This window comes from Pelobates fuscus, chromosome 13, assembly GCF_036172605.1.
Source record: "Pelobates fuscus isolate aPelFus1 chromosome 13, aPelFus1.pri, whole genome shotgun sequence".
Taxonomy (NCBI): Eukaryota; Metazoa; Chordata; class Amphibia; order Anura; family Pelobatidae; genus Pelobates; species Pelobates fuscus.
Window position 1 is genome coordinate 109354480 of NC_086329.1, and position 11948 is coordinate 109366427.

General features: G+C 41.7%; 1 protein-coding gene across 2 annotated transcripts in view; it reads left to right on the forward strand.

Annotated features, from left to right (window-relative positions):
* Positions 1-11681, forward strand: part of LRRC71 (leucine rich repeat containing 71) — a 35447-nt gene extending 23766 nt beyond the window's left edge. For both annotated transcript variants that reach the window (XM_063440413.1, XM_063440414.1), the window contains exons 9-17: positions 877-1036; positions 1219-1302; positions 1391-1480; positions 3589-3711; positions 3939-4053; positions 5486-5568; positions 7661-7772; positions 8213-8334; positions 11408-11681. In XM_063440413.1, coding sequence (XP_063296483.1) covers positions 877-1036; positions 1219-1302; positions 1391-1480; positions 3589-3711; positions 3939-4053; positions 5486-5568; positions 7661-7772; positions 8213-8334; positions 11408-11524 — 1006 coding nt within the window. In that variant the 3' untranslated portion in view covers positions 11525-11681. The remainder of the gene's footprint in view (positions 1-876; positions 1037-1218; positions 1303-1390; positions 1481-3588; positions 3712-3938; positions 4054-5485; positions 5569-7660; positions 7773-8212; positions 8335-11407) is intronic.
* The last annotated feature ends 267 nt before the right edge of the window (positions 11682-11948 follow it).

Consider the following 11948-nt stretch of genomic DNA (forward strand, 5'->3'; position numbering starts at 1 on the left):
CGGACTTTAGATACACCCCAATGGAAAAATGCATAATTAAAGGCATGCATGTTTGCATCTGGGCTATATCTACTTAACAGTGATTTTTTTTTTTTACATTTTGTATTTGGGCAGTGGAGTGCCCCTTTAATTTATTTGTATATCTTGTGAACCCATTGTACAGTGCAGCTGAAATTGTTGGTGCTTTTTAAAGGGACACTATAGTCAACAGAACAACTACAGCTTATTGTATTTGTTCTGGTGAGTAGAATCCGTCCTTTTTTGCAGTAAACACTGTTCGTTTCAGAGAAAATGCAGTGTTTACATTACAGCCTAGGGATACCTCCACTGGTCACTCCTCAGATGGCTGCTGAGGTGCTTCCTGGGGCAGTGCTGCACAATGTGACTGACATTCAGTGTCTCCACCCTCTGCATGAAGACACTGAACTTTCCTCATAGAGATGTATTGAATCAATGCAGATTCTGATTGGCCAGGACTGTGTTTGGCTCTGCCCCCAATCTTCCTCCTTGACAGTCTCAGCCAATCCTATGGGAAAACATTGTAGTTGGCTCAGAACAACACTTCCTATGATGCCAAACAAGCAGGCAGGTCAGGGGCAGAGCCAACAGCTAGATTTTGCTATATTTAGGAGCGCCAGGGGGCTAGATGGTGGTTTTAACACTATAGGGTTAGGAATACATGTTTGTGTTCCTGACCCTATAGTGTTCCTTTAACCCCTTAAGGACCAAACTTCTGGAATAAAAGGGAATCATGACGTGTCAGACACGTCATGTGTCCTTAAGGGGTTAAATAATATTTTGGCTGGCAAGAAATAAATGTACTAAACACATGTGGTTTTGATTTAAAATTACATTTATTTCACTCTAATGATACAGGTTCACACATATTTCCTTACGGAACAACAAAATTGATGATGAAGGAGCCCGACTCCTGAGCCAATCTCTCCGAAGCCTCAAGATGACGAACAAGAGTTTGGCTGTACTGACCCTCGCCTTCAATCATATCTCTGATCTGGGAGCTTGTCATATTGCTGAGGTGAGGCGATTGTTAGAGATTTCCCACTGTTCTTGTGATAAAATATTCCTGATATTTTCCATAGGGTCACTGTGAGTGGCTTCCCCTTGTGGCTTCTTGGGGTGGTTGTTTAATTTTCTGGTTGTGTTTGTCATGATTTTTATTGTAAATTGCCACCACATTATCTCACCGTTTGTTTTCAGGCCTTACGACTCCACCGCGCACTGCTTTCGTTGAACTTGGCAAGCAATCAGATAGGTGATAAAGGAGCCCTCGCACTGGCAGAGGTTTGTAGCAGTTACAGCTTTTTTTTAATGTTTTTTTATAAATAAAAATATATAAACCACTAAAATACCTTTCTATGCTTGGTTTCAGATCCTCGGACATTTCTCATTGACACACACAGAGATTGTGCAAAGAAGGAAGTTATTAATGGAAAAAGAAAGTCGCGACCATCCGAGATCGGTGAGAATAGTGCAGGTTTTTTGCTGGCACGGCACTGTGCGGGTTTATAATGGACTGGTTGCCTGTGATTACAATTCTCTCCAGGTCTGGACTGACACTCTGGGATGTTTATTTGGAGACCACAGTTCCTGACCAGGCTCTCAGACTGTAATGAGTACGTATGTTGTGGAGGTATTTGGAAGCGGCTGTGGGTTGAGAGGATACACTGGATGTATCTGGATGTTCAGGCATACTGAGATCTCTGCGAAAATTCCTTTATGCTGAGCTGGTCTTACTGACAGAGGTAGTTGGGTGATTGCTAGGAGGGACTTACAGACTGGAACCCCAAGGGGTGTCCTAAAAAACCCAGGTGTCCAATTATACAATTTGTGAAAATGTGACTTTATTTCACCTTATTTGAAGTTAATTATACAGCACAGTGCGGGTGTATTACTGTGGATGCAGGGTTAATACAGCAAATATGTGGTTAATATAGCAGGTACGAGGGATAATTTAGCAGGTACGAAGGATAATTTAGCAGGTACGAGGGATAATTTAGCAGGTACGAGGGATAATTTAGCAGGTACGGGGGATAATTTAGCAGGTACGGGGGATAATTTAGCAGGTACGGGGGATAATTTAGCAGGTACGGGGGTTAATAGAGCAGGTACGGGGTTAATAGAGCAGGTACAGGGGTTAATACAGCAGCTGTGGGGTTAATACAGCGGTTCCCAAACTGTGATGTGCACACAGGGGTGCCGCAGAATGTTTCCCCAGGTGCTACGATTATAGCTGCGGTGCCGCGGTCCTTTAAGACCGCGACCAGGCCCCTGTAATGTTGGCCGGCTGGGAGGAAGTGACAGCCTATCACTTCCTCCCAGCATCCTGCAGGGAGTCAGTGCCAGGAGGGAGAGGAGGCAGCCGCAGCATGAGGGGAGAGGAACATGAAGAGCTCCAGACCCCGCACTCCCACAGCAGCAGGACTCCAAGACACCCTCCTGGCACATAAAGTAAGCTAGCAGGAGGGTGGCTGGAGATATATATATATATATCACTTGTGTGTGTAGGAGTGTGAGTGTGTGTAGGAGTATGATTGTGTGTATTAGTGTGAGTATGAGTGTATGTATATGTGCAGACATCCCAACTTGCAAAACCCAATTTCAATGAGGTGGCTACCCCTGTCCCCATGCGCACCCCCACATACCGCCTGTGTGTTAATGTGCAGGAATATCTGTGTATATATGTGCATACATCCAAGCAGTCAATCACCAGCATAACATACAAACACACCCCTGCATTCAAACTAAAAAGAAATATACAAATACTTCACACAAATGTACATCGACATTTAAAAGTGAACATTCATACACACCCCTGCAATCAAACGCAAACATTACATTCAAACACACCCCTGTATTAAAACAATAACTGTATACAAACACCACTTCAAACACCAACACTGTACATTACACTACAGCACCAGTAAATGCCGCAGCGCTGTACAGTTATACAACCTAGACATTTTGACTTGGGGTGCTTTGAAAAAATACTGAAATATTAAGGGCGCCTTGAACCCAAATAGTTTGGGAACCACTGGGTTAATAGACTGTAAGCTCGTTTGAGCAGGGTCCTCATCTCCCTATTGATCCTGGTACATTTCATTATTGTCTAATTTGTTAAATTTCCCTTTTAATGTAAAGCTCTGTGGAATAAGTTGGCGCTATATAAATACCAATAATAACAATAATACGGCGGTGGTGCAGTTTACAAACGTACTGTAATACTCTAAATTCATTCAATGATTTGGTGTCACAATGAGCTTTGTAGAAGATGTTGGATGTGGTTTATGCAGGGGGTGAAAGTGTGAGGGTTGGTATATTTGCCAACTCGCAATGCCCTGTTGTAGTGCATATAATCTTCCACCTCACAGTTCCTGCAGTCTCCATCTGCCAGACCGATGTATGATCTGCAACATGTCAGCAGGACCATCCACCATGATCAATGGGGTTCATGTACAAAAAAACCAAACGTGTGTACTTTCCTGTGTCAAACGTTGCCGGCTCTGCGCTATCTGGAGGTCAAATGTAAAGGAGAACATTTCTAAACTAAAATGTGTCTTCTCTAAACAGCCGGCCACATCACGACATGGGGACGCGAAGAGTGATCGGCCACCAAGCCACCAGAGCACTGTGGCTCTCGATAAATCCCAAGTGCTAAAATCAAACAAAGGCTCAGTGAAGAAGAATCCCAAGGTAAGACGGAGACCACGTTATAACACGGACACAGGAATTCTTACATTATAGATACAGTCATGGGATAACTTTGAGTAGTGCATTGAAGCAGTATTACCGTCTAGGCACTAGGAGGCTGCTTGCAATTTATGCTTTGTTTAACCTGGGGTAGCACACACTTAAATAAATCATTGTTCACATGGAGACATTCTTCGGGTTCAGTTAATAAGTAACTGACATTGTCGTAGGATGCCCAGAAGAAAGAGGACAAATCGGTGGCCAACAGTCATGGAGGTGGAACGTCCAGTATAATGAACCAAGCTGCCCCGGCCAAGAAAGACGACAGTAAATCATCGAAGAAACGTAAGTGTCCAGAAGGATGTCAACAACAAAATCTCATCCAGACTTTGGATTTTAAAATGTCAGTATTGTGGTCTGGGCTGTATTTAAGACCAAGCTTGAGGCCTAGAGTGACAGGTTGGAGGGGCAGCAACAGGGGCTGTGTTCCACAATTAAGCAAGAAATCTCACGTGCTGCCTTTCATAAATTCTTATATAACAATCAGCAGCCGCAGTATGTTTGGGATTGTGTCTGAAAGGACCGGCTGTAGGGGAAATACTGTGTATGTTTGGCTATACGTGTGTGTTTATGAATGTGTGTGTGTGTTTGTTTATGTACTGGATGTGTGTGTGTGTGTGTTTGTTTATGTACTGGATGTGTGTGTTTGTTTATGTACTGGATGTGTGTGTTTTGTTTATGTACTGGATGTGTGTGTTTGTTTATGTACTGGATGTGTGTGTTTGTTTATGTACTGGATGTGTGTGTTTGTTTATGTACTGGATGTGTGTGTGTGTTTGTTTATGTACTGGATGTGTGTGTGTGTTTATGTACTGGATGTGTGTGTGTGTTTGTTTATGTACTGGATGTGTGTGTGTGTTTGTTTATGTACTGGATGTGTGTGTTGTTTATGTACTGGATGTGTGTGTTTTGTTTATGTACTGGATGTGTGTGTTTGTTTATGTACTGGATGTGTGTGTTTTGTTTATGTACTGGATGTGTGTGTTTTGTTTATGTACTGGATGTGTGTGTTTGTTTATGTACTGGATGTGTGTGTTTGTTTATGTACTGGATGTGTGTGTGTGTTTGTTTATGTACTGGATGTGTGTGTGTGTTTGTTTATGTACTGGATGTGTGTGTGTTTGTTTATGTACTGGATGTGTGTGTTTGGCAATATGTATCTATGTCTGTGTGTATTTAGCTGTCTGTATATGTGAGCATGTCAGTGACTGTTGTATGTGTGGTGATGTGTGTGTGTGTTTGTTTATGTACTGGATGTGTGTGTTTTGTTTATGTACTGGATGTGTGTGTTTGTTTATGTACTGGATGTGTGTGTTTGTTTATGTACTGGATGTGTGTGTGTGTTTGTTTATGTACTGGATGTGTGTTTGTTTATGTACTAGATGTGTGTGTGTGTTTATGTACTGGATGTGTGTGTTTGGCAATATGTATCTATGTCTGTGTGTATTTAGCTGTCTGTATATGTGAGCATGTCAGAGACTGATGTTGTATGTGTGGTGAAATGGGGGTACTTTGATTTAATGGTCTCAGAACATCGTAACAACCTTCTGCCTTTACTGATTGGAGAGGGTTTTGCATTTCTAAAAAATAAGGAGAATTCCAGGTTTCAGAAGATTGCCATCAGAAAATGATTATACTTTATTAATAGATAAATGAGAAATTCTGTGCTCAGATCCATTGCTCTCCTACATCTTTTTCTTGGTTTCTATTTTGACAGAATTGGCTAATCCTGACCCAAAAAATGTAAAAGGAAAACCAGTTAGATCTGCCACAAAGCGTACTCCGATAACAGAGCAGGAGGTAAGTTAGAAGGGGTGACAGGGGACCTCCGTATGGTGCTGTGTTTTTTAAAAACACACTTGAGCTACGCTGCCTCACTGGAGTGCTCGCTTAAAGAGTCGCTCTAAGAATTACCACGTGATTGCAAAGATTATAGTGCAGGGCACACTGCTCTGAGACTGGCTTCTAACTGGAGCAATTTGTAAAAGTCACACAATCACAAGACAGCCCATCAGAGCTAACATTCACACATCTACCAAAGCACTGAAATGCCTTTGTGATTCATATTTTAAAATGACAGATTCACTGAAATCCTTCCCTCGGCACTGATTCTATCATTTATCATAGAGACTAATGGTATATTAAATGGAAGTGTTTTAAATAATATCGCCACGTTTCGGTTTCGTACCACAGCTCTGTAGGTGTTACACTATTGTCCTTCTGCCCGTACTGTCAGGACTAGTCTGGTGGGGATCTTTCTCCTAGAAGGTCAGTCCTCCTCCATGATACCAACACACAGACTTTGTTGTCACCGTATCTGCTTCAGAACAGAAATGGAGTGTCACCACTTGTTTTACCAGCCCTGCTTTTCGATAGTATTTGGGATGCTTGTTTTTCTCCCACTCTATACACTTGCCAACGATCCTGATATCACAAAGTATAGACCGATTAAACATGTGTACCATACCCTGCGTTCCCTGAGGGCTGCTCTCTGCTGGCCTTTTCCTGGTGGAAGGAGAAATAATTACTTGATGGCTCAGTATCAGTAGTGACGATGGCGCTCCTGGTGGAGAGGTATCAGCTCCCACAGACTGAATTCTTTTGGGCAGTCCGACTCCTTCACTTGGTGCTATCCTTTCTACGAGCATATCCTTAAGGAGAGTACACGTTTTATGAATTTAACTGCAAACTGGCCCACAAAAAAATGGGAGTGCTGTCTCTGCTGTTTGCCAACCCTCATTTAGTGACCTACCCTGCTCAACTACATTATCTCTCTAAATGGAAGTATGATTTAGGGGTGGAGTTCGAGAAGAGTGAGTGGAACAAAATATTTATTAATACAATGCATATTACCCAATCAACCCGTCAAAGAAAACTGCTATGAAGTCCTGGCGTGATGGTAAGACCTCACCATAATGCCAGACCTATCACTGGTGAGACCTCACTTGGAGTATTGTACGCAGTACTGGAGACCGTATCTTCAGAAGGATATTGATACCTTAGAGAGAGTTCAAAGAAGGGCTACTAAACTGGTTCATGGATTGCAGGATAAAACTTACCAGGAAAGGTTAAAGGATCTTAACATGTATAGCTTGGAGGAAAGACGAGACAGGGGGGATATGATAGAAACATTTAAATACATAAAGGGAATCAACACAGTAAAGGAGGAGACTATATTTAAAAGAAGAAAAACTACCACAACAAGAGGACATAGTCTTAAATTAGAGGGACAAAGGTTTAAAAATAATATCAGGAAGTATTACTTTACTGAGAGGGTAGTGGATGCATGGAATAGCCTTCCAGCTGAAGTGGTAGAGGTTAACACAGTAAAGGAGTTTAAGCATGCGTGGGATAGGCATAAGGCTATCCTAACTATAAGATAAGGCCAGGGACTAATGAAAGTATTTAGAAAATTGGGCAGACTAGATGGGCCGAATGGTTCTTATCTGCCGTCACATTCTGTGTTTCTGTGATGGTACCTACACCCCTCCTCATTCAGACATGGTTTTAACCTGTTTAGGGGGGTATGGGGAGGAGGGGGCGTACCTGCACTCATGGTGGTCATGTCCCAAGTTTCAGCCCTTATAGGCGACCATATTCAGAAAAGCTGTCATACTGCCTTCTGGTAGTCCTCCCCCCAGAGCTGTGGGTGGCCGTTCACAACAGGGAATACAGGGGAATATTTAAGGTTGCAATAACTCCAACTTTTCCAATTCCATTATTTTGGCCATTGGATTCCATAAATCAGTGCGTCACCGTTTTCCATTCAGCCCCAATTAGCTGCTGTCTGTTTGGACAGAACAATAAGTAAATCAGACGATCCGTTTAAAGTGGTCCCTGTACGTGACCAAGAAATGTTACTTTAAAAACTGATTTCATTTATTTATTTCAGAAGACTGAACACAGTGAAATAACAATGAATCCTTTGCTGGAACAAGCTGTATCCCGAGACGGAAAAATCTTTCTGTCTGGTAACAAAGTCCTCATGAATTTAAACCTTACAGGTACGCAACCAAGCGTGGAATTACAGGAAGGTGTAAGTGAAAGAACCTACATTAACATTAAGCACCCTTAAATTCCATTAGTTTGTTACTGTGTTTTGTCACCTTTTTCCAGTAGTTTTCAGCTATTTCCTGTGACTTTCTTCTTTAGAGCGAAGTCTGATCTGTATGATGAGTTCCATAGCACATTAACAGGAGTTTATATCAAACGATTAGAAAAATGATAAAACTTTTAAACCTTAAATTATCATATTGATTGTGTTTTTCTTTTTCTTTTTTTTAGTTTGTGATTTTTCGTTTCTAAGTACAGTAAACCGGTTGGAGAGATCAAGCTGTGAAGCAGTAATTCTGCTTTTTTCCTTCGTTTTATCAATGTCTTTCCAAATCGTTTTGACGTATAATAAGAGGTTTAGGCTAATATTTTACTGATGTCCTATGTGCAGGAAACAGAATCACAGAACAAGGCCTGAGAGGGTTCTTGACAGCAATGGAGACTCAAGTCCAGGAATCTACGCTTATCCCAGGAACCAAGACACACACTGGGCTACTCCGACTTTCCTTAACGGTGAGCAAGTCCAGCTAATAGCATCTCCTATAAGCATCAAAACAACTTTACCTTAATGAAGCAGTTTAGGTGTATAGATTATGCCCCTGCAGTCTCACTGATCAGCTCACTTTTATTTCAGTCTATGCAGCTGTGGCAAATCAAAGACTATGTCCATGTGTTACTTTTATACTCTAAAAGACTGAGGGCATTCGTATGCTAGTTTCACGAACAATAGTGGAATATACTGTTCGTGAAACGAATAAACCACCCAACATGAGACCACACAGGGGAGTCGTGTGTCTCCAATTAATGAAATGGCAACATTCTAACCGCAGAACATTAATGATTTTATGGGTGGCCGCCGTTCGTATAACCGAACACGTGGTGGCGACCATCTTTGCTTGCGATGTTTGGTCGTCGAGTGCCTGGAACTAAAATCGGTTACTCAACCTCACGAACACCGCTGGACTTCCTTGCCGTTCGTCTGATTACCTCCATTCGTGCAAATAGAGCAGCGTTCGACAGATTGAACGCCACGAACCCTCATATTCAAACAGCCAGGCTAACTGGGTACGGTCAATAGGTATTCGTATGAAACCCTTCATTTGAATGGCTTTCCTATTCTAACGAATGGAACTAAGCGGTATTTCGCCAGATGGTGTGCTCAGATCCCAGCCATTCAATGAGGGGTCTTTTGGGCAATTCAGTTGAAAATTATACAAGTTATGTATTTTTATGTTAAATGTTATATTTTTCTGTACAGAGAGATAATGTAATTAAAGGTGTAATCTTACGCAATTAACTCTACAGTACAGAAAGGCATGCTGGGAAATAGCATTGCAGGCTAAGTTTTCCACAAAGTCCACCAGGGGAAAACCTCCTGGAATGCCATTATGGAAACCCCTTGCATGGGGACTTGTATAGAAACGGTGCATTGCAATAAAAGCTCAGTTGACTCGCAAACTATGTGTCGTCTAGTTCTTGGGGGAAAAAGGGATTTACGCTACCTGCATTTTGTATGCTGAATCTGACTACCAGCGGAGATACCGTGGATTATACTAGTACTCCACTACAGCAGCCCTAGTCACATCTCCCCTGGCTGTGACTGACACAGCCTGCGTGCAACGAAATCTTACTTGCCTTACTCTTCTGTAAATTTAAAACTTAATCATACACCGCAAGCCCCTGCAGGTCTAGAAGGCTGTTAACCTGGAGAGAGGAAATTCTAAATTAAACACACTGTACAATAAATTAAGTTTAAACATTAGATCTCTCTTTACAGGAAGTGTTTAGGAAAGCTGTGCGAGTCACATGCTGGGAGGTGGGACTAAGGCTGTATAAGAAAAAGTGATTCAACTCCTAAATGGCAGATAATTCAGCAGTGAGACGGCAGGGGCATGGCCTATACAATAAAACTGCTTCATTGAGCTAACATTATTTTGTTGATTATAGTGTCCCTTTAAATACTATAGTCTAGTACAGGGATAAGCAACCTTAGGCACCCCAAATTTTGTGGACTGCATCTCCCTTAAAGCTTTGCCAGCATTGTGACTGTCAGAGCGTTACAGGAGATGTAGTCAAAAACCTCTGGAGTGCCAAAGGTTGCTTATCCCTGATCTAGTAGATACATAAAGTAGCCTTCCAAGTAGTAAAGGCTATCTGTATTATAGAAAGGGCAGTAGATACCTGGAATAGCCTTCCAGTGGGAGCAGTAACAGTGATATAGAAAGGGTAGTAGAAACCTGGAATAGCCTTCCAGTGGGAGCAGTAACAGTGATATAGAAAGGGTAGTAGAAACCTGGAATAGCCTTCCAGTGGGAGCAGTAACAGTGATATAGAAAGGGTAGTAGATACCTGGAATAGCCTTCCAGTGGGAGCAGTAACAGTGATATAGAAAGGGTAGTAGAAACCTGGAATAGCCTTCCAGTGGGAGCAGTAACAGTGATATAGAAAGGGTAGTAGAAACCTGGAATAGCCTTCCAGTGGGAGCAGTAACAGTGATATAGAAAGGGTAGTAGATACCTGGAATAGCCTTCCAGTGGGAGCAGTAACAGTGATATAGAAAGGGTAGTAGAAACCTGGAATAGCCTTCCAGTGGGAGCAGTAACAGTGATATAGAAAGGGTAGTAGATACCTGGAATAGCCTTCCCGTGGGAGCAGTAACAGTAATCTAGAAAGGGTAGTAGATACCGGGAATAGCCTTCCAGTGGGAGCAGTAACAGTAATCTAGAAAGGGTAGTAGATACCGGGAATAGCCTTCCAGTGGGAGCAGTAACAGTGATATAGAAAGGGTAGTAGATACCTGGAATAGCCTTCCCGTGGAAGCAGTAACAGTAATCTAGAAAGGGTAGTAGATACTGGGAATAGCCTTCCAGTGGGAGCAGTAACAGTGATACAGAAAGGGTAGTAGATACCTGGAATAGCCCTTCAGTGGAAGCAGAAATGAAACCATTGTCCAAACCATTCATTTTGGCCTAAAATATTTTAAATCCTTTCTCATTTATCTCTTTTGTAAATTAAGATCAGTGATTTTAAATTGCACAGAGTACATGAAGCAGTTCAGTCTTATTTGATGCTGCAGTCTGTGTCTTGTTTGCTCTGTAAAAGGAAATATACTTGTAATCGCTGGTTAAATAATCCATTATCAGGTTTTACCCTGGCGACTGTATATATACTGATTGTGGTATCTAGATTCAGACTGATTTCTAAACTGTGTGCTGGAACTCAGGGAATCCACACACCCGAACATACCCACAGGTTTCTGAATCATTTTCTTGGGGTCACATATTCATAAAACCAGTATATTATTAAAGTGATATTAATTCTCCTGAATTCTGAGTCTTACAGAAGGAGTGTGAGCTGCAGGTACTGGGCAGTCATTATCCGTGTGTCCCCGCTGCTTCTGTCACTATAGACTGATGTATTTATGTGAATGTCTCTGGTTTATCGTGGTCCCTGGTGTCTGAGCCGCACATTTTATCTTCTTTATGTTTGTTCCATGTGCAAGTTTTGCAATTTGCATTTACATGTTTTCTCCTTAGAACCATAGAATCCAGATATAATATGCCATTTTTATATTTTATTTTACCAGGGTAACAACTTCTCACCGGCCAGCGCTACGTATCTAAGGCTTCAGGAATTAATGTGTAACAGGGACCCAATAAACAAACCTACCGGTTCTCCAGAGGATTCTCCTAAGGACAGCTAGAGACCTGCATGCTGAAATGTCTCCTAATGGCAGAAGAATGAATGACACTTTATTATATATTTTCATTTTAATGTGGCACTTTTACCCCCGTATCAAAAAAATAATATTTCATAAAGGTAAAATCGTTATAAAATAAACAGTTTGTAAGTCCCCTAAATTCTCTGGACATCGGTTCCTTGCAAACTCTTGTCTCATCTCCCCAATATAGCCTTTAGTTTGTGAGCTCTCAAACCACGTTGCTAACACTTTTTATAAAAGCGCGGTAACTGTTAGATTGTATGCTCACAAGTTGAATCCTTGGTCGTTTTGTAGTTGTATATATTGTACTGTATTGATAACATTAGTTCCATAAGATCGTATACAACAGCAGAACATGTTTAAACCACCAGAATGTGTTGTCTTTTCTCAGTAAGGTGCTCACAAC